We start from the raw sequence: 21,117 nt of genomic DNA on the forward strand, positions 1-21,117 counted from the left end.
CTCTACATCATTAAAATTTAGGATTTAGTCCATATTAATTAATTTAACAAATATATATTACAAATTTAGTATACATTTAATAAATAATTAATAATTAACAATTGGTGTTATGTAATAAATACGTTTACAGTAACAAAATTATAAATGATGGAAAAGGGTTTAAAATTTATTTTTTATAAAAAATAAATTGTGATAACTGATTCATATAATGTCAAATTGTGATAAAGAAATAAAATACACTGGTTCGTACCTTATACTAGAAAACCTATCTCTAAACCCTTTCTTTCTTTTTTATCAGAGCCTCTAAACCCTTTCAGGCTTTCTGTTTGGTTCTCGTCCTATCCAGAACCCAATATTAATTTGCGTCAAAGGGTTCAAAGGGAAATGCAGAGGTGCTTGTTGTCTTCTCCTCCTACTAGTAATTGTGCAGCACTGCGTCTTCACCCGTCGTTGATGCCAAAGGTTCTTTTTCTATCTCTCATTCATTCTTTTTTCTTTTTCTGGATTACTGAAAATTGGGTCTTTCCTTTTCTTGTGTCTTAGTTTTTACCATATCATGCTCTTTTTTATCAGCAATAATATTTATGTGCTCTTAGCTGTTTGATTGTATTAACTGATTGTGCATTGGTGTTTCAGTTTCAGCTCAAGGTTGTTAAACTTATTTCTTCAATACCATCTCAGCCTAGATTTAAGAAACTCAGACCCCCTTCAAGCCTCATGCCTAGCTATCCGAATTTCGCAACTCTTCATAGTGCCTCTACATTTGCTTTGCCGCCCAACCACATAACTTATACACTACCTCGGAATAGAAATGTAATCTCTACATGTGTGACTCCCCAGGCTATGCGATCAACCTCAGCTTTTGTGCCTCTTTCCAAAATGTTTTTTTCTCACTCCCCTCCAGTGGCAACTAAGAACGATGGTATGAGTGTTAGAGATGGAAAGAGCAGTGGCTTTAGCTTCAGACGGTTTCATAGGCATTGGAAGAAGCTAAAGGGAGTGGCTGCTCTCAACGGGGACAGGGCTGCACCTTTTGAGTCTCCTGCTTCAACTTCACTGCTTAACAGTGCTAAACCGGACTCTACTTCATATTCACTGGTTAACACTGCTAATCCAGACTCTACTTCTACTTCACTGGTTATCAATGCTAAGCCAGAATCTAAAGCTAGTCTGATAAAGAAAAAGCAGTCGAGAAGCAAGAACAAAAAGGAACAGGTTTCTAGCACTGTTGTTTCAGAGGAAACACCAGTGGCGAAAAGCTCTAAAACTTCTTCTCTAGTAGGGACTTCAAATATTAGCAAAAAAAATGGTCAGCGTCCGAAACAGACTTCAGAGGTTAGCAGTGATTAAATGCTAAATAGAATTTGGATATTTTGGGCTTTCAATATGCATACAAATTGTATACGCAGACACGCATATATGCACTATTTTCATCTGCGTGTCTGTGCATGGTTTCAGATCTTGTAAACATTTTGCTAACAATGCATTCTTCCAGAAAGTTTCAACTGGCAACTTACTTGCCGAAGCTCCTGATGCTTCTGCTTCAACCAAGAAGCAATCCAAAAAGAATAGTACAGGCTCAGGCAGAAAAAGGCAGCCAGTGGCAGACGTTAATGAGCCAGTTCAGAAACAGGTGCAGAAAAATATATCTCAACGAGAAAAGCCGCTGAAGCAGCTATATCCTCCCGCTGCGAAGTCTGTTATGGTGGTTGAATCTGTCACAAAGGCGAAGGTTATACAGGGCTACCTTGGTGATATGTTTGAAGTCTTGCCTAGCTACGGTCATGTTAGGGACCTAGCTGCTCGGTCGGGATCTGTGCGACCTGATGATGACTTTAGCATGGTATGGGAGGTCCCTAGTGCTGCATGGACGCATCTTAAGAGTATCAAGGTTGCACTGAGTGGGTATGTAATCATGTCCCTTCCAAGCTTTTATAGTGAAAATTGTGAGTTTTTTTTGGTCAGATGTCTTATGGTCTAATTTACAGATGTCCCACTAAATGAAAATACTTTCATGTTCCTCTCTATCACTTGCAATAAATTCTTTGAGATCATATGTTAAGTTTTATGACATACGTTTACCTATCCAGATGCATGATGTTGTTGAAAGAAGGTATTTGTTGTATTCCTTTCTATCGCTTTTAATGAATTCTTCAGATCAATCTTTTAATGAGAAATCTTATGATATTGTTTAAGTGATACAGACTTATGTTGTAATGTTATCATCCATGATTGTTACCAATTTGTTCAGTTGTATTTGTCAGTATATTTTTCAGTTTCTCATCTTCCTTTCCTTACTCAGAGCAGAAAATCTTGTTCTCGCATCAGACCCAGACCGCGAAGGAGAGGCTATTGCTTGGCACATCATAGAGATGTTGCAGCAGCAGGATGCTTTAGGTGAAAATGTTAGTGTAGCAAGAGTTGTCTTTCATGAGATAACTGAGGCATCCATCAAAAGTGCTCTGCAAATGCCACGGGAAATTGATGTAAACTTGGTACATGCTTATCTTGCTAGACGTGCTCTTGATTATCTGATAGGGTTTAACATTTCACCACTATTATGGAGGAAACTACCGGGTTGCCAGTCTGCTGGACGGGTGCAATCAGCTGCTTTGTCTCTTATTTGTGATAGAGAAACAGAGATTGATGAGTTTAAACCACTGGAGTATTGGACTATTGAGGTTCGCTTTGAAGAACCAAATTCTTTCCCTGCACACTTAACTCATTTTAATTCCAAGAAGTTAGGTCAATTCTCAATCAGTTCAGATACAGAGGCAAAGGATGTTCGGCAGAAGATTAATATAGAAAATTTTAAGGTGATCAACTCTAAAAGAAATACAATGCGAAGAAACCCTCCTGCACCCTACATAACATCAACACTTCAGCAGGATGCTGCAAACAAATTAAACTTTCCTGCAACATATACAATGAAGGTTTGTAAGTTGTTGATTTTCTTTTTAGTTGTATAAAACCTGTGGAATTTTAGTTATCTTTATCATCTGCTCCCTTTGTGATTAAACTTGGTTTCATAGTCTTGGCCATTTGAAAGTGTCTCTAATTTTATACTTAATCTATTTTCCAATTTTTCCTCTTTTTATTGAAAACCTTTGCCTGAGTGGCAATGATATTTTCTTCTTTAAATACTGATTTGCTATTTTGGTTGGTGTTACTCTATATATAGTTGCTTGGAACTTTTTAGTAAACTATATGGTTGATTGAACTTTTATAAGTTGACATACTTTATTTGCTTTCTTTTTTACATGCTAAATTATATGTATGGCTTTTTACATCCTTTTCACTCTTAACTGTTTGCTTCTTCATCAAGCGCCTCAACATATAACTATCTGGTAGGCTTTTCAATATTTTTACTAGTTCTATTTTCACATAAACAATGCAGCTTGCTCAGAAGCTTTATGAAGGGATTCAATTGTCAGATGGTAAGGCAACTGGGTTGATAACATACAGCAGAACAGATGGGCTACATGTGAGTACATCTTTGGTCTCTATATTTCTTGCTCCAGTTATGCATTGCCTTTCATTTTTTTCCTTAAGTAAAATGGTCTTGAGTGTGCACATACCCTGCACTAGAGGTCTTCATGTGTCTTCCTCTTGCTTTGTAATGTCTTCGAGGAATCTTTTATTTTAATAAATAGTAATAGCAAATTAGAGGTTGATTGAGCTAGGCCGAGGAAGAGGAGATACCTGGTGTAAATTTAATTTGGACTCTTGGGAAGACCATAGTTAGAGATTTCTTGTCCTAAAAGGTCAGGAAAGATGGAAAACATTCTAGGTGTCTTCTGCCATCTTGTTTTCCTTGAACAAGTCTTCATCGGTGGAGTTGCTTCATCTTGGTTTACTTCAAGTGCCTTAAATGCATTTAATTGGTTGTTTAGGGCATACACTTTTGCTCTTGGCAAGACTGATGCCTTATATTTGGTTCATATTCTCATTCAACAGAGTACTCCCTCTTGCTATTAATTAGTTGATATGCTGCTTGTCATGTGTACTGTTATTCTGGTACTTGATCCATGCTACTGTGGTAGAACATTAACTGATACTGACGACCATGGTTTCAGTTGTATGGATATTTTGTTTATCTTGTTCTCTTCATTTACTTGTCTTTCCTAAGTCTATGTTAAATTTTCTGCGCTAGTTTCTGATATGGTTGTTGATCTTTTGGGTTTATAATACTCTTTCTGTTTATTTTGTTAGATTTCTGATGAAGCTGTCAAGGACATTCGCTCCTTGGTTATGGAAAGGTGACTTTTTGTATCTGAATTGTTAGCTAAAAAATATTATCTTCTTTTACCTGCATGCTGATATCCTGTCAATATGCCTATGCTAACATTTTTGCCATGGCAGTTATTGTTGCATATCTATAATGTAACTTTAATTCTAATATATTTGTGTATCCTACATTCTTAGCTCTGGTTGCTTCTTGATTTTTATGATCAAAGTTTATTATCTATATCTTCCTTTGAAGTTCTTACTTCCTTTGAAGTTCTTAGTGCAGCAAAATAAGTTATTGCATTTTCCATTGATAACACCAATTTATTGTAGGCTGCATTGTAGCTTAAAGTCCCTGTTTAATATTTGGCACATTTGCTCCTTTTAACTTGCTGATTGTAAAGAAAAACTTAAATTTCTGCAGATATGGGTCCCGTTTTACCCCAGAAAATGCATGTAAGTATTATAAGAAGGTCAAGAATGCTCAAGAAGCACATGAAGCAATTAGACCCACCAATATTCGGAGGTTACCATGTACGTGAACAGACTTTGTTTGTTCTATCTTGAGAATATGTTATATTTTACTTTGAACTGTACTACAGATATTTTATTTCTAGTGTGAAATCTCACTGCCAGTTATCAACTGAATTGTCCTTAATGCCAGCTATGCTTGTTGGAGCACTTGATGAAGATTCATTGAAGTTATACACTCTTATTTGGTCAAGAACAATGGCTTGTCAAATGGAACCTTCAATCCTAGAGCAGGTTGGAATGTAAATTCTCTTCTTATGTTTATATGATGATTTTTTGATTCATTAACTTCAATTAGAATAAGCTGGCTTGATTACTTACCATCTTTTGGTGGCCATTGTGCTTCTTAGCAGCTGCATTGATTTGTTCCTCAGGCAAAAATCTTCTTTTTCTTTTTTGCTTTAGTAATTGCATTTACTTGCATGCGGTTTATTTTCTCTTTCTTCTAAAAAAATGCAGACATGGATAGATTATATTTTTCTTTATCTGCATGGTTGTGGACCATTATACTATCATCTATATAACATTCACTGTCCTAAGCAGATACAACTTGAAACTGGGAATTGTGATGAGTCCATCATTTTCCGATCTTCATGCTCAAGAGTAGCGTTCCTTGGTTATCAGTCTGCTTATCAGGTATAATATACAGTTTTTCCTGTACATTTGTGCATACTGCATACATTTTCTGGCTGCTCCTTTCAGTATGTAATGTGGATGAATGTGGGAGATCTTTGTGCTCAACACAGAAAATCTGAATGCTTTGTGGTCTGTTGATAGTTTAATCGAAGTTTGCTTGTTTCCATCTTTATTTGCAAGGTTGTCTACTTTTTGTGTGTCTATATTGTAAATGTACGGACAGTGGTAAATATTTTCCTTGGACATAAAATGGCATCAAATGTTATTTTATTTCCTTTTTACTATATTTACTATATTTTTGTTGCTTATTGTAGAAATCAGAGTATTATATATTAAATAGAACATAAATCAGAGTTTTTATATACAACCTATGACACTACTTTAGGAAACTCTAAGTTAGGAAAGATACTAAATAGGAGATATGATCCCTTAAAATAAGGGATTTTAATAAAAAAATATCTACAAAATATTCCTAAAATATTTACAGAATATTCCTACACTCCCCCTCAAGCTGGAGAATATACATTGTATAATCCCAGCTTGAATAGGAATTTATTGAACACAGGTTTTGGCAAAGCCTTGGTAAGAATGTCTGCAATCTGTCCTTCTGAAGGAATGTAAGAAAGAGTGGCTGTCTTTTTGTTGACTTGATCAGCAATAAAATGCCTATCAATTTCAACATGCTTTGTTCAGTCATGTTGAACTGGGTTCTTGGCAATCTGAATGGCAGATTGATTATCACACAAAACTTCAAAGTGATCCTCCTGATTTGTGCCAAGTTCTTTTAGTAATTTAAGTAGCCAAATTCCTTCGCATATCCCCAAAGCTAGTGCTCTAAATTCAGCTTCAGCACTACTTCTTGAAACAACAGATTGTTTCTTACTTCTCCAAGTTGTAAGGTTACCCCAAACAAAAGTGCAGTACCCACTAGTGGATCTTCTTTCAGTGAGATCTCCAGCCCAACTAGAGTCTGTAAAAATCTTAACAGTTCTGTCTTGTGTCTTCTTAAACATTAAGCCGTGTCCTGGAGTTTTCTTCAAGTACTTGAGAATTCTATTTGCTGCTGCCATATGCTCTTCAGTAGGATTAGTCATGTGTTGACTTATCACATTTACGGGAAAAGTTATATCTGGCCTTGTCAAGGATAAGTAGATTAGTTTCCCAACTAACCTTTGAAATTTCTCTCTGTCTACTAAGGACTCATCTTCTTTATTGAATCTCAAGTTTGCCTCCATTGGTGTATCAGCCGGCTTACAGCCAAGAAAACCAGTTTCTTTGAGTAAATCAAGTACATACTTTCTCTGGTTGATCACAAGTCCTTCTTTTGATCTTGCCACCTCCATTCCTAGGAAATACCTTAGCTTTCCCAAGTCCTTGGTTTTGAATTCCCTGTTTAACAACTTCTTCAAATTGCTAATCTCTTCCTCATCATCTCCAGTAAGAATGATGTCATCCACATACACAATTAGGATAGCTTTCTTATTTGTAGAAGTTACCTTGATGAAAAGCGTATGATCGGCAAGGGACTGCTTGTAGCCATTTTGAAGAATGACTTTAGTGAACCTCTCGAACCAAGCTCTGGGTGATTGTTTTAACCCGTATAGAGACTTGTTGAGCTTGCAAACCTTGTTGCTACCTTCAATAGACTTTGAGCCAGGTGGCAATTGCATATAGACTTCTTCCTCAAGCTTGCCATTAAGAAATGCGTTTTTTACATCAAGTTGGTGTAATTTCCAATCGCAATTTACAGCCAAACTTAGGAGTACTCGAATAGTGTTAAGCTTTGCCACAGGTGCAAAAGTTTCTGTGAAGTCTATCCCATATGTTTGCGTGAAACCTCTGGCCACTAGTCTAGCTTTGTATCGTTGGATACTGCCATTGGAGTTATACTTTACAGCAAAGATCCATTTACAGCCGACAGCCTTTTTTCCTTGAGGAAGGTCTGTAATGGTCCAAGTAGCATTTTTCTCTAGTGCACAAATTTCCTCTTCAACAGCCCTTCTCCATTTTGGATCCTTTAGAGCTTCAGCTATGCTTGTGGGAACCTGTTCTTTATCCAAAGTTGCTGTAAATGCTTGAAAAGACGGCATCAATGAATTATAACCAGTAAATTTTTCAATAGGATGCTTGGTGCACTGTCTAACCCCTTTTCTAATAGCAATAGGAAAGTCATCTAGAGTAGTGGACTTACTGATTTCTTCTTCCATTTCGGCAGCTGGACCCAAATCCAATTCTCGACAAGAATCAGATTGCAAAACAGTCTCAGGGATATGTCTTCTTTTTCTTGTGTAGACACGAAGTTGTTTGGGTGATGGTGTTTTTTGAAGACTGTCAATTGGAGTAGGTGTATTTTCAGGAAAAGTGTTTAAAGTGGGTGTAGGTGAATTAGTCATAGGTACTACAGGAGAATCAATGGGAGCATTCACAGGTGACAGATCTGCAGGTAATGGCGAACAAGATGGCAATTCTGAAGGTTGAGAATGAAGATTAGAAGGAGATACCTGTTGTGGCTGAAAATCACTCCATGTTTCCCCCTGAATTTCAGCCTGAGTGAAATAGGAATCCTGCTCATAAAATGTTATATCCATAGTGGTGAAAAATCGTTTAGAAGGAGGATGATAGCATTTATAACCCTTCTTAAGTGAAGAATACCCAACCAATACACATTTTAAAGACTTAGGATCTAACTTGGACTTATTAGGAGCAATATTTTGGATAAAAACAGTGCAGCCAAAAATTTTAAGTGGCAGAATGGAGGAGATAGACTTAAAATGAGGAAAGTGCTGCAAAAATATAGATTGAGGCGTTTGAAATTTTAAAACCTTACTAGGCATCCGGTTGATTAAATATGTGGCAGTTAATAAGGCTTCCCCCCACAAATATTTAGGAACATTAGTGGTAAATAGAAGAGAACGAGTAACTTCAAGAAGGTGCCTATTTTTTCTTTCGGCAACGCCGTTTTGCTGTGGGGTTCCAACACAAGAACTAATCTGAACTATGCCCTTTTCCTTAAAAAAATCACCTAAAGACCTAGCAAAAAATTCACTGCCATTATCAGATTTAAAGAGCTGGATTTTAGACCCAAATTGAGTGAGAACCATGTTATAAAATTGCACAAAAACACTAGCAGTTTCAGATTTATCTTTCAGCAAATAAGTCCAAGTTATCCTACTGTGATCATCAATAAAAGTGATAAACCACTTACAATTATCAGCATTCTTCACCCGAGAAAGGTCCCAAATATCACTATGGATCAAAGCAAAAGGGTAAGAAGGCTTGTATGTAGAAGGAAAATAAGATGATTTAGTATGTTTGGCAAGAGAGCAAACTTTGCAAGAAAAAGAATTAGGCCTTTTATTAATGAATAGAGCAGGAAACAATTTTGTAAGGTATTGGAAACTAGGATGGCCTAAACGAAAGTGCCATAACATAACAGTATCAACTTTTCCTAAAGCGGTAAATGGCTTGGAGATCTCGATTTTAGGAGAGGTAGGGAGGATGTAGAGACCATTATGCAAGCTGGCCTTACCAATCATCTTCTTCGAGTTCAGTGCCTGCAAAGTACAATCACGATCATTAAAAATTACAGAGCAGTGCAAGTCTGTGGACAATTTACTAACAGAGATGAGATTGCACGCCAGATTTGGTACAAAGAGAACATTTTTAAGTGCAATCTGTTCATTGAGAATAACAGTGCCATGTCCCTCTATTTTGCACAAGGTACCATCAGCCGTTTTGACAGCTTTACCAAAGGTATGGAAAAAATTGTGAAACAATGCCTTGTTACCAGTCATATGATCCGTAGCACCAGAATCGAGGATCCAATTAGGAGTCAATTGGGAGGAGAAAAATGCAGTAGAAGAAAGGTTACCTTCTGGATCTTTTATGACCAGATTACCTTCACAAGACCCTTCAAGAAAATTGTTGCCATTCAATCGATGGCAGGTGATAGTCAGACTAGACGAATCTGATGGAGCATCGGAACCAGAAAAATTTTCTGGATTTGAAGTAATCTCCGAAGTAGGAGAAGGAGTTTCGGACATGGTCTAGGTTGAAAAAGAAATCGTAACCTAAACTGATACCATGTAGAAATCAGAGTATTATATATATTAAATAGAACATAAATCAGAGTTTTTATATACAACCTATGACACTACTTTAGGAAACTCTAAGTTAGGAAAGATACTAAATAGGAGATATGATCCCTTAAAATAAGGGATTTTAATAAAAAAATATCTACAAAATATTCCTAAAATATTTACAGAATATTCCTACACTTATAAGGTTTATGTATTATCTATTGATGTTTCTTAACTCTAATGGTAAAATCACTTATAACTGAGTAATGTTTTTGATTGGCTATTGAGGTAGGCATGACTCAAATCAAAATCAAATGCCAAATCTTGTGGGATTTCTTAATTTTGCTTTATAACTATTACTAAAACTTCTTAATTAAAATGAAACATTTTCACTATTTTGTGCAAAATCCCCATTTTATACGAATTTTAGTTCATAATAAAAGGTAATTTATGGGGACAGAAACATGAAATTATCTAGGACTATATTTTTGGTTTACAGGCATAATTGCAATTTGTACATAGATATATAAGGTTACTTCACTGTAACTAGTATGTTACATCATTTTCATGTATGGTTTTAGTGTTATATTTGGTGTTTTGCCTTTTATTAGGGTTTAGGGGGTTGTTTAGTTATAAGTACCCATGTTAAGTTTTTCGAGGTGTCGGATTTACATTGCTATTTCAATTAATTATTGAAGTTTCACAATTTTGATCGAGATTTTAGATTATTTCTTTCGTGATTAGATTTGAGAATACTTGTTCTACATTGGAAATGCATGAGCACCATGAAGATTTACTTGTAACACATTTAACATGATTGGTAGCATGTCTCAAAAAATTGACTTTTTGTTTCCTTTTTCTATTTATGTTATTTTAATTTTCTAGGATGTGGAATCTGAAACAATCAGATTTAAGGATAATGAAGCCAGCCATAATGCTGTGGCTTTTGGCATTCTTAGTTCCTTGAAGGTACTCATTTTTCATTTTATTTATCGTTTATTTTGAATTATTTAATATTTTGATTCCCATGATGCTTGTTAGTCTTTCTATTTCTATTATATAATGTTCCTCAGTTGGCCTTGGCATGGTCCCTGACAGAATTTTAACTGCTTTTTCCTGTGGTCTCAGTGTAGTTTTTAGCAGTGTGGAATGAAATAATACATGGCAGTGCGTCGCCCCCCCCCCCCAAAAAAAAAAAAAACTCTTGAAGTTAATGTGTCTTTATGATTTAGAAAGTGTTGGTAATTTTTTGTGTTCCTTTTTCAGTTTGTGCCATCACTAACTAATCTGTTTTGCAGAAGGGGGATCAATTATCTATTGGTGAAGTAGAAATCAAGCAGCATCATACTCAGGCACCACCGCGGTATTCTGAAGGATCTTTGGTACATCTTCTCAACTTACTTCAAGTGCTTGCTAGCAATTTTCATACTCAGTTAATTACAATGTAATCATGCTTCAGCCATTGCACTGAAATATGATGTCTAGGTGCTATCATATAAAGTACACTAAGATACTTTCAGCTTTTGGACGAAGTATCCAAAATTATTTTTCAAATATTCTGTTCTTTCTTTCCTTCATGTATGTTTCTTTGGCGTTGATGTAAAATATCTACATATCATCCTATTCACCTCTTGCTGAGTGCATGCAACATGGGCTGAGGAAGGGAAACAGTTAATCAATTATGCTCACTTTTCTTCTTATGCAATGGGCCGGTCTTAACTTCCTAATGCTGCATTTTAAAGGTTAAGAAACTGGAGGAGCTTGGAATTGGTAGACCTTCGACATATGCCTCAACATTGAAAGTTTTACAGGTAAAAATGTAGAAATGGTCAATTTTTAAATTCACCCCAAAAGTGATTAAAATTAAAATGAAGCTTGAGGTTTTAATTTCAAAAATGTCAGATGCATGAACATTATGTAAACAAACTAAGCTGCCCAGTAATGCTCTTTTTAGAAGCTCTGGATTAATACCATGCATTCATGTGCATGCTGAGTAAGGTTTTTTTTTTTTGGGGGGGGGGGCATTAACTCAGTTTAATTAGTGTGGTTACACAAAAAAGTTTCATTTAAACTGTAGAAAATTTAACCAAATTAGAATTGTTTAGATTGTCGTGAATATACTGGATTTAGTTTGAAAGACACGATTGATTTCTCTAAGATATGACATCAAGAATTTAAAAAAAAAATAACCAGGAGTTGGGAGATTTCAAATACGGCAAGAATGCTCCGCCCTTTGGCTAATTTAGTATTACCACCTCAAATGACAAAGCCAAAATATTCACTATACACGCCAGAAGTAAAGTTGTATCCCTTTAGAATGACATAATTAAGTGCTAAACTTCCCAAGCAAACTCAACCAAGAAAGTACTTTTAAAGAAAGCCATAAAAGATAAAATCTCATACCAATTTACTCTTTGGGTTGTCACTATGGCCTATTTCTGTAAAGAATGCTTATTTGAAAACCTGCTTGAAGTTATTACCTTGTATGGGAGTCTAGTAATTCCTGAAGGAGCTTATCCACTAAATTTTCAAGATCAAAAGAAATAATTATTATGTAGTTTGATTGTTCTTCTTTCATAATTTGATGCCATTGATTTTATGATATGTTGCAAATTTTCCCGCACTTTTCCTTGCAACTGTTGCAGTTTGTTGGTCTTATTTACCATCAACTTTCATGTTGACTAGGCATATTCTAACGTCACATTTCACGTTTTGTTACATCAGGATAGAAGTTATGTGACAGTAAAAAGTCGTGTACTGTATCCTGAATTTCGCGGTCGCATGGTATGTTATCTCCTTCCTACTCTATTTGATTTTCTGTACTTAATATTTTAGCATAACTTAATATGTTAAATAATTTCTTGCACCGCGATAATAATAATGATAATAATGATAATAATAATATTAATAATAATAATAATTGTTTATTGCTGTTATCCTTCATTTGTCAGTATTGGGGTTTTATATTAAAGTTGGGTGTTCCACATATCGCCAACTGAAGTTAAGCTAGATGCTTAGCTTAGCATGCTGTCAGAGCCAGGTTTCAATCCTAGGACCTGTGTTATGGCCCATCCTTAGGGTTGTTTTCCCTGAGTTGGCCTTTGTTTAGCTATGCATGAGGGGAAGTATTAAGTTGTATTGTCTAACATCTACTAAGTATTGGATTTATCGTGGCCTTACATAAGTTTGAGCCCTCCATATATTAGCAAATGATTTCTGGGTTTGATGCAATAGTAATGTAGATATTGGAATGCATAGGTAATTATTATTTCAAGTAAAATTGGCAATACACACTTCTTGCCTCAAGTAGTGATAAGTAGTTGCCCAAGTTGCCAACAAAATGGGAAATATGATTTCATAGCCGAAAGTGGAACCAGTTGAAGTGTATTATAATATATTGGTAATTTGTTTTGGGATTTTATTGAATTTAAAAAAATCTACCAGTTCCAAGTAATTAATATATGTAAACAAATTGGGATTCTAGATCTACTATTCTCTAATACTTCTGGGATGATGTCTAGGTCTCAGCATTTCTCTCTCACCATTTTTCTGAGGTCACTGATTACAGTTTTACAGCTGATATGGAGTCAGAAGTAAGTGGCAAGCTGCTCAATTGTGGTAGCTTAAAAGTCTTGTCAGTTTGTTAGATTTGAAATATTTGGAATGTGGTTCTTTCTTTGTTACGGTGGTGTTATTAACCTGTTTCACTTGTTACTTGTATTTGCAGCTTGACAATGTTTCTGCAGGCTTAACTGAATGGAAAGGGCTCCTTAGGGACTACTGGACACGTTTCAGCTCATATTGTAGTCGTGCTGAAAGCGTTCACGTTCATCAGGTATTCCAAGGTTTTCTTATCCCATACCCAAGCTTCGCATGTATATATTTTTAATCTTACAATATATTGGTTTCAAGTTTTAGTTAAGTTAGTTTTAATTCAGGTGGAGAAGATGTTGGAAAAGACATTTGGGGATTTCTTGTTTGCTTCTCTCCCTAATAAAAGCAGGACATGTCCAAGGTATGTTATTCTGTCTTTTTTGCTTCCGTTGGCTTCAGTTATTAAATTTAAAAAGAAATATAAGATAGAAAAAAAGAAAAGAATATGAAGAATAGCAAAGAGCATTTAGTAAGATAAAGATGTTGCAAACCTCATTGGTGAAAAGTGTTTGATCAGGACCCTAAAACCTTTGACAATATCCCCAAGTGATTTGATAACATTGGTCTGATTGTTTAGGATAGCTTGTTTAATATGATATGTACCATTATTTTTGGTCTTTTAGTAGAAGAGTAGAGAAAGTTGGTTATCTGAATGGAATTACACAATCCTATGGATGTGGAAAGGAGTGGATAAGGTTAGTCATACGTAAATCAGATGAAGGCATTTTAAGCATGTGCGAACAAAGAGCAGATTAAATCAATGCAATTTGCTCATCAAGTTCGGCTCACTTTAATTATCTTTGAACCTAACCTTTGTTCAAGTTCTTAAGCTTGATTTCAGCACTTGTTGATTAACTTAAAGGGAAATGCTCAGCAGATATTGATCCTTCCACAATCTTTGCCAGCTGTTTTTCTTTCTTTCACCTATTTGCAGCTTATTGCAATAGTATGATATGGACCTTTGGAGAACCACACCTCAAAATCTAACTATTGAGGTTGAAGAGCCTAGGTCGATGTAAACCCTACTAGGAAATCCCTTACTTTCCTACATGGGATACAAGTCTCATGCCTTGCAATTGGCACATAATAATCCACCACGCTCCACAGCCCTGCGCCCATGTGGGCTAGCTTTGTGCAAGCTTAATCTAGCCCTGGGTGAACATTGTAATGCCGACATCATCACCCGTGCTGCACGATTGCAACTGGGAAATATGATGGTTGGCTCTGATTCCAATTCATACGAACCTTTTGGAGAACCACACCTTAAAAGCTAGCTATTGAGCTTGGAGAGCCTAGGTACATAAATCCCATTAGGAAATCCCGTACTTTCCTATATGGGATCCAAGTCCCATACCTTGAAATTGGCACATAACATAGTATTTTCCCATCTACCATGTGATATGTATTTATTTATTTATTTTTATGGCTCAATAAGGAGTTAAGTAGGGTGAGAAAAATTCGATTCAACTCGAAAAAAATCGAAAAAAAGTTCGAATTTTGAATTATTCGAATCGAATTAATCAAGTTAATCGAATCAACTCAATTTTTTTTTCGAATTTTGAGTTCGAATCGAGTTGAATTTTCGAATTTGAATAAACTAAATATTAAACCATTTTACTTGCCCCAAAAAATTTACTTCCTCTCAAACCCTCAAAACTTTTTTCCTTTTACTTTCTCCCCCAAACTTTTACTTCCCTCAAACTCCCCAGAACTTTTACTTCCCCTAAACCTTTTTTCCTTTTGCTTTCCCTCAAAACTTTCACTTCCTCCTAAACCCCAAATTTTTTTTTCCGAATTTATATATACTATTTATATTATTGAATTGTTTAATCATGCTAAATCTTTATAAATTTTTGTTCAAATTAAATTATTGATGATGTTATAAAATATTTGTGTCAAAATTTTTTGTTGGTATCAATTTCACATTTTATTTTTAAAATAACTTTTAAAAAAAAATCACATTTTTTACATTTAATATATTTTTTAATTTCAAAATACATGGTGACAAGAATCAGAAGATGATTGAAGCAACTAAGCAAACAAAGAAGGTAACTCATATATAAAAGATTTATGAATAAATTATGAGAGGATTAAGTTAATAACAAATTTGATTACGATGAGAAAATTTCATTACAGTGAGTGGCAATGGCTACAAGGATCCGAAGTCATTTTTTTAATTTAACTTGAACAAATATATTATATTCGATTAGATTCGAATTCCATATCGCTCGATTCGATTCGAAAAAATTTCAAATCAAGTTAGATGATAAAATAAGATTCGTCAACTCGATTAACTTGAAATTTTTTCATTCGATTCGATCAAACTCTCACCACTAGAGTAAGTACATTGTTGCAACCCATCTTGTTTCTTTAAACCTGATCCAAATAACCTCCAACTCTATATTGAAAAGTATGGGTCTAAACTTGATGAATTACCTAGTGAAATGGATATTGAAGATAATAGACTATTGTTAGTTCTTTTATTGTGCAGTTTTTTATCACTAAGGACATGCTTCGTTTATATGGGAGTTGCTAGCAGATGAAGCTTAGCTGCTGGAATAAAATCGCAATTGAGAAACCTAGGCCTTAATAAGAGATTCGAAACTAATGGCCTTTCCTAACATAGTTTGGCCCGCAAAGCATCCACAACATTACTCCCCTCCAGGAGAAAGAGCTTGTCCTCAGACTTGAAGTCGGGATAAACTTGGCAAAAAGTACCTTCCTCAAGAGTGATTGACATTTTTCAGGTGCTCACACATCCATCGATCATTATTGGAGTCGAATCAAAGGTCATTTTATCAGATAAAACAATTGCTGCTACCCATTATTCCTTCCCATATCATTTATTAGCACCATTGAATAAACCACTTCTAACTTGTAACCAACATTAACAATTTTAAAAAGTAACCCAGCTAAGCTTTCTCTATCAGCAACTCCTATAAACCCAAACATGTCTTTAGTAATAAAAAATGCACATTTGTAAAAAGAAATGACAATGGAGTCTCTATCTTCTCCAATATCCATTACACTAGGTAGTTGTTACGGTCCCGACTAATGGATCTTGTCACCGAACGATTCACAGGCAATCCGTCTGTCTTGTCAGGGCTCTTTCCCTGATTTTTACCTCTTCCTCACGAATGATCTATGTTGAACAAGTGGAGCTCGTCGAAGGGAATTCTAGACCTTAAGACTTGTTAGAGAATCTTAAATCTCGTAAAATTTCCTTAATCTGGCTTAATTTTATTGCTACCAATTGGCCTCTTAAATAGAGGTTACATAGGTTTACTTATTTGAATAAAAGACTTATAAGCTAAGAAAAATAAAGACTATAAGCAAGAAAGACTCCTAATATCTCTCTAAAATACTTTTAATTAAAAAAGATCTCTTAAAATACTCATAAATAAAATCTCCTAATAAAATATAATAAACTAAGCTAATAATAATTAATTGACATGCAACAGTAGTTCATCAAAGAGAGCCTGAAACCTTAGGAGTCCTTAGAGAGAGACCCAGATCTCTTTTGGGTTTTGATAAAAGTTCAACTTAGGTTTCATTATTTCATTTGTCTTTTGAACAAGGATCAGCATATTACATAAATTGGGAATCTACTCTAGAAAGGAAAAAAAATCAATTGAAATAAAATCTGAATGAAGAAACCTAAAGAAAGAAATCAACTGAAATCGAGAAACCTAAGCCTTAATTAGATAAGTGAAGCTAATGGTCTTTTTGAACATAGGTTTGACCACAAAAGCATTCAGAACATCCATGCATCATTTTAAATGGAAGGAAATACTCTAGTAGGACCTGTTTCTTGCTAATAAAGTTTATGTTTCTCTAGCTGCATAAATGGATTTAATTATTATCTAAAGAAGTTTATGTCCTAGGCTATTTGTTGCAGCATTTATTGTTTTTTGTATCCATGCATTCATTTTCCTCAGACCATTTGTCTTGTTAGTGTGAAACCTATCATATTATTATGTAAATTTAGTGATAATAGCGGGTATTATTGCAAATATCATATGCCCACTGCCCACACTATTAAAGAAATATAGCAAATGGGTGAGATATGGGTTCCAACCAAAGCTTTTCCAAACTCTATTTATTTAGAGCTAAAATGTCCTTTAAAGACCTAGCAAGGAATATTATGCCTTTTTTTGTTTTATTTTTGCATGTATAGCATATCAATTTGTTACAGTATTACTCACAATTATATATACCTTGAATATATATATTATATATTAATTAGTTCACCAGTCAAATAATGCTCCTTATTCCTACCTTTTTCAGTTGCATGGGGGGAACGTTAATTTTCAAAGTAAGTAGGTTTGGTGCAGGCTATTTTATAGGGTGTAACCAACATCCAAAGTGCAAGTAAGTGTGGAGCACTACGATAATTACTTGATTTTGATGCATACATGCATTACACTTACGAGTACATGCTTGCATGTGCCTTTTGGTAATTATTTGTTTACAATTAGTAAGAGCATTGTGATGATGTATTTTCTATTCACTATCATCTTTTGAGTTTTTGTAAATGATTGATTTTTATTTTTATTTTTATAGATATATTGCTAAGACATTATATGGTGACGAGGAGGAAGAAGAGAGCCCTCAAAAGAGCAACACTGTCGAGGAGCCAAAACTGTTAGGTCTTAATCCAGGGTCCAATGAGAAGGTTTGCATTTAATATTGGTCCTAGTATCAGTGAACAAGGATTTTTATTTTTATTTTCATTTGAATATTCTGTTACCATTTGTTATAACTAGACACTAAATTGTTTCTTCCATACTCATTTTTAATTCCCTCGCAGGTTTTGTTAAAGAATGGCCCTTATGGATACTATGTGCAGCTTGGAGAAGACAGGACTGGTTATTTACCTAAGCGGTCCTCTGTTTCTCATGTACGGTTATATCTATTTTGCTTTTTGCACTGTTTCATACTTGTGGTGGTTTATATTTCCTGAAAGGAATCATCTCTCTTGTTGCTACAAAAGCACTCAGTTAATGAAATACCGGCTAACTAGAGTTTTATTTTTTCATACCACCACCTTTATGCTGAGAAGGAAAACAATACTTTGAAAAGGTGAAATGGTGATGTGATCTAGCATGTGAAACTACACAGGACAAGCCAGTTGTACACGGGGGTCATTACATGGATTAATGCCTCTTGTTTAGCCTAATAGTGACCAGTAAATACTTTTTATGTTTTTTAGATAGTACTTGTAAGTACTGTTTGATATGTCACAACCTGGTTAAAAACAGATCTGCATCTTGTTTTTTCATTCAGATAAAGAATGTGGATACCATCACCCTCGAAGATGCTGTTGAGCTGCTGCGCTACCCTGTAACATTGGTACTTAGCCATCTTTAAAGAGGGTTATGTTTTCTTTATGCTGCAGAATGTCCAACTTAAACTTTTGCACATCTTGGCAGGGAGAACACCCTAAGGATGGGCACCCTGTGATATTGAAGCTTGCAAAGGTTGGATTCTCGGTTCGCCATCGACGCACCACAGCTTCTGTTCCCAAGGTAAATGGTGATGGAAAATTATTTCTTAGTTCTTAATTTGTTTGCCATCGATAATTGGGCATGGAGGCTTCAAAAATAGTGGTGCTTGATATGGTGTTATTAGCATAGGAGATGGATAAACATAATTCCAGTACTGGGGCACCAATTCTTGTAGAGACTCCCATGGAATGATTTGTGGGCGATGTAAACAAAGGATATGGAAATGGAATACCGAAACAAAAAAGAGTATCCCTTATATGTTGGCAGACAATGTTAAAACTGTTAGAAGTTGGAGTTAATGTATTCTAACACTAAAAAGCTAATTCCAATGTCATGGTTTGATTGGATATGATTGCAGAGTATGAAGCCGAAAGATGTCACCCTAGAGAAAGCATTGGATCTTTTGTCAAGTAAAGATGTAAGAAGATCTGGGCGACCTAGGAACAAACCAAAGGTTGAAGAAGCTATAGAGAGCAGTAATGCTGTTAACTAGGGCAGCAGAAACTTAATTTTGGGATGAATAAAAGGTTTTTGGCTGCTTAGTTGCGACACAGGATCTCCCGCTTCATTTGACAGCAAGAGGAATGAATAGTCAATTAGCATAGATAGCAATTGTAATTTAGGTTGGAAGGGGGCCCGATTTTGTAGGGTTTGGCTTTCGTATAAATCGATATTAATATTTCCAAGTGATGAGTATTTCCAAGTGATGAGTAGAACTGTCCATAGGTTGAGTTATTCACCTGTACTATAATATTTTTGGGAAGGTTTGGGTAAAATTATTAAACCAAAATAGGCTTGGAAAAAAAAAGTCCATTTAAAATATAGGTTGAGTGTAAGTTTGAACATTCAAGTTTCTAAAATTCTAATATATTATGTTATTTTTTATATACAACGTAATTTAGAGCACATACAAACATTGATATGTAGTAATGTATGATATCATAATGTAAGCATTAATAAAAGGTTAGGATGTTATATACAAAATTTTAATAATGGAAATATACATAAAATTATTAAATATTATGTTCATAATAATATAATTTTATTTCCAAAAAAAAAAAATGTGGCTAGTTTTGTTATAAGTATAAGTGGAAATGTGTAAAATTTTAGTCTTATATTTTAGAGCTTGAACAGGTATAAATTATAGAGCTTGAACAGGTATAAATTATGTAAGTGTCATAATTAAATTTAGTTGGCCCTTGAGCACTTTTGCCCTTTTTTGTACCCAAGGAAAATAAGAAAAAGCTATAATCTAATTGTTCTTGTGACAATTTAACAAATATGAAGTATTTGCATTATGAGGTATTTGATTGAGTGATTTGTGACAATTTAAGTCGACATAACATACTTGAAATTCAAATCTCTCAGTAAATTCTTAATATTTTTGTCCAAAACGAATTCTATTCATTTAATTATTCACCTACACCTGATTCTCATCCTTTAAACTACACAAAACTACTCAATTCATGGTATCAAAATTTTCGACATATTTATGATAATTTTTACGAAATTCACTAAAACATAAGAAATCTTTAACGAAACTTCAAAATAAGTTTAGAAACCTTCTAATAATGTCAATACTAATTGTAAAACACTTTGAAACCACGTTTTTACCCAAAATCCTGAAGTTGACCATTAATGACCCAATTTTCGAATTTTATTTAAAACATGCGATTATTGGCTAAAAACTCAGTTTTAAGACTAGATAATATTAAACACTAATAGAAAGATGAACGGTTACCTTCGATGATGAAAAACCGAGCATTTGATCAAAAATTCATGAAGCCCGAAAAACTCGAAAGCTAAACAATGGAAAATCTATGGTATTTTTGGCTATTTTTCTTGAAATACGATGGAGGTTTTTGGCTTAGGTGATGATAAGAATCAAAAGGATAAAGGTTTAGCAAATAAAATTGAATGAGAGAACTTGGGAGAACAAGGGACAACAAACAAAGCAACGGGGAGAAACTAACATGAAAAATTGTAGGTGGGGGGTGATATTAGGTTGACTTTAAAATTTTGGTAAAACTGCTTCATAACACACATAATTTTGACCCTTTTACAAATCAGTCCTTATTTCAAAATTGAAAGCCTTTTCAGTATCTTTTTTCAAAAAGTGATTTAAATTTCAAAATGTCATAGACAAATACATTCTAAATACCATGCTAACGAAATTTCTGAGCTCACTAGAGCTAAAATCCCTAAAATACCCCTAAAACTCCTAGGCCCAATTTCGGAGTGTTTCAATTCTCGCCCTCTAAAAAATATTTCATCCTTGAAATTTACTTGAGCTAAATAAATAAGGATATTGTTGTCTCATTGCATCTTTGGCTTCCCAAGTAGCCTCGTCTGTCTTGTGGTTGCGCCACAAAACTTTAACCAATGAAACCCTCTTGTTTCGCAAAACCTTCTCTTTGCGAGCTACAATCTCAATCGGTTCTTCCTCATAAGTTAGGTCGGTTTGAACCTCAATCTCTTCTACT

The 21,117-nt window shown here is 34.8% G+C and overlaps 1 protein-coding gene across 4 annotated transcripts; it reads left to right on the forward strand.

Moving 5' to 3' along the window:
• The first annotated feature begins 235 nt into the window (after positions 1-235).
• LOC107902034 (DNA topoisomerase 1) lies at positions 236-19,519 on the forward strand. Of its 4 annotated transcripts, none has more exons than XR_001685571.2 (22): positions 237-462; positions 637-1,335; positions 1,496-1,905; positions 2,303-2,933; positions 3,398-3,484; positions 4,213-4,259; positions 4,652-4,761; positions 4,892-4,992; positions 5,302-5,394; positions 10,359-10,442; positions 10,772-10,855; positions 11,216-11,284; positions 12,198-12,257; positions 12,995-13,066; positions 13,201-13,308; positions 13,412-13,488; positions 17,415-17,498; positions 17,691-17,802; positions 17,938-18,027; positions 18,190-18,315; positions 18,414-18,479; positions 18,560-18,653. XR_001685571.2 is itself a non-coding variant. In XM_016828259.2 (22 exons), exons 1-22 carry the CDS (start codon positions 385-387, stop codon positions 19,125-19,127), a joined length of 3,393 nt encoding a protein of 1,130 aa, XP_016683748.1. In that variant the 5' UTR covers positions 239-384; the 3' UTR covers positions 19,128-19,519. The 4 variants fall into 4 exon arrangements, 3 of the variants coding, with proteins under 3 accessions (XP_016683752.1, XP_016683751.1, XP_016683748.1); XM_016828259.2 differs by lacking the exon at positions 18,190-18,315 and adding an exon at positions 18,993-19,519 and having other exon boundaries at positions 239-462; positions 18,560-18,655; XM_016828262.2 differs by lacking the exons at positions 17,415-17,498; positions 18,190-18,315 and adding an exon at positions 18,993-19,519 and having other exon boundaries at positions 238-462; positions 18,560-18,655.
• Positions 19,520-21,117: the final 1,598 nt, after the last annotated feature.

Source organism: Gossypium hirsutum, chromosome D06 (assembly GCF_007990345.1).
Source record: "Gossypium hirsutum isolate 1008001.06 chromosome D06, Gossypium_hirsutum_v2.1, whole genome shotgun sequence".
NCBI lineage: Eukaryota > Viridiplantae > Streptophyta > Magnoliopsida > Malvales > Malvaceae > Gossypium > Gossypium hirsutum.

Excerpts from the sequence above, each read along its gene's own strand:
- LOC107902034 (XM_016828259.2), top strand. The coding sequence starts at position 385 with ATGCAGAGGTGCTTGTTGTCTTCTCCTCCTACTAGTAATTGTGCAGCA. Across the intron at positions 13,489-17,414 it reads AAAAGCAGGACATGTCCAAG|TTGCATGGGGGGAACGTTAA; the intron begins GTATGTTATTCT and ends TACCTTTTTCAG. Across the intron at positions 17,803-17,937 it reads ATCCAGGGTCCAATGAGAAG|GTTTTGTTAAAGAATGGCCC; the intron begins GTTTGCATTTAA and ends ATTCCCTCGCAG.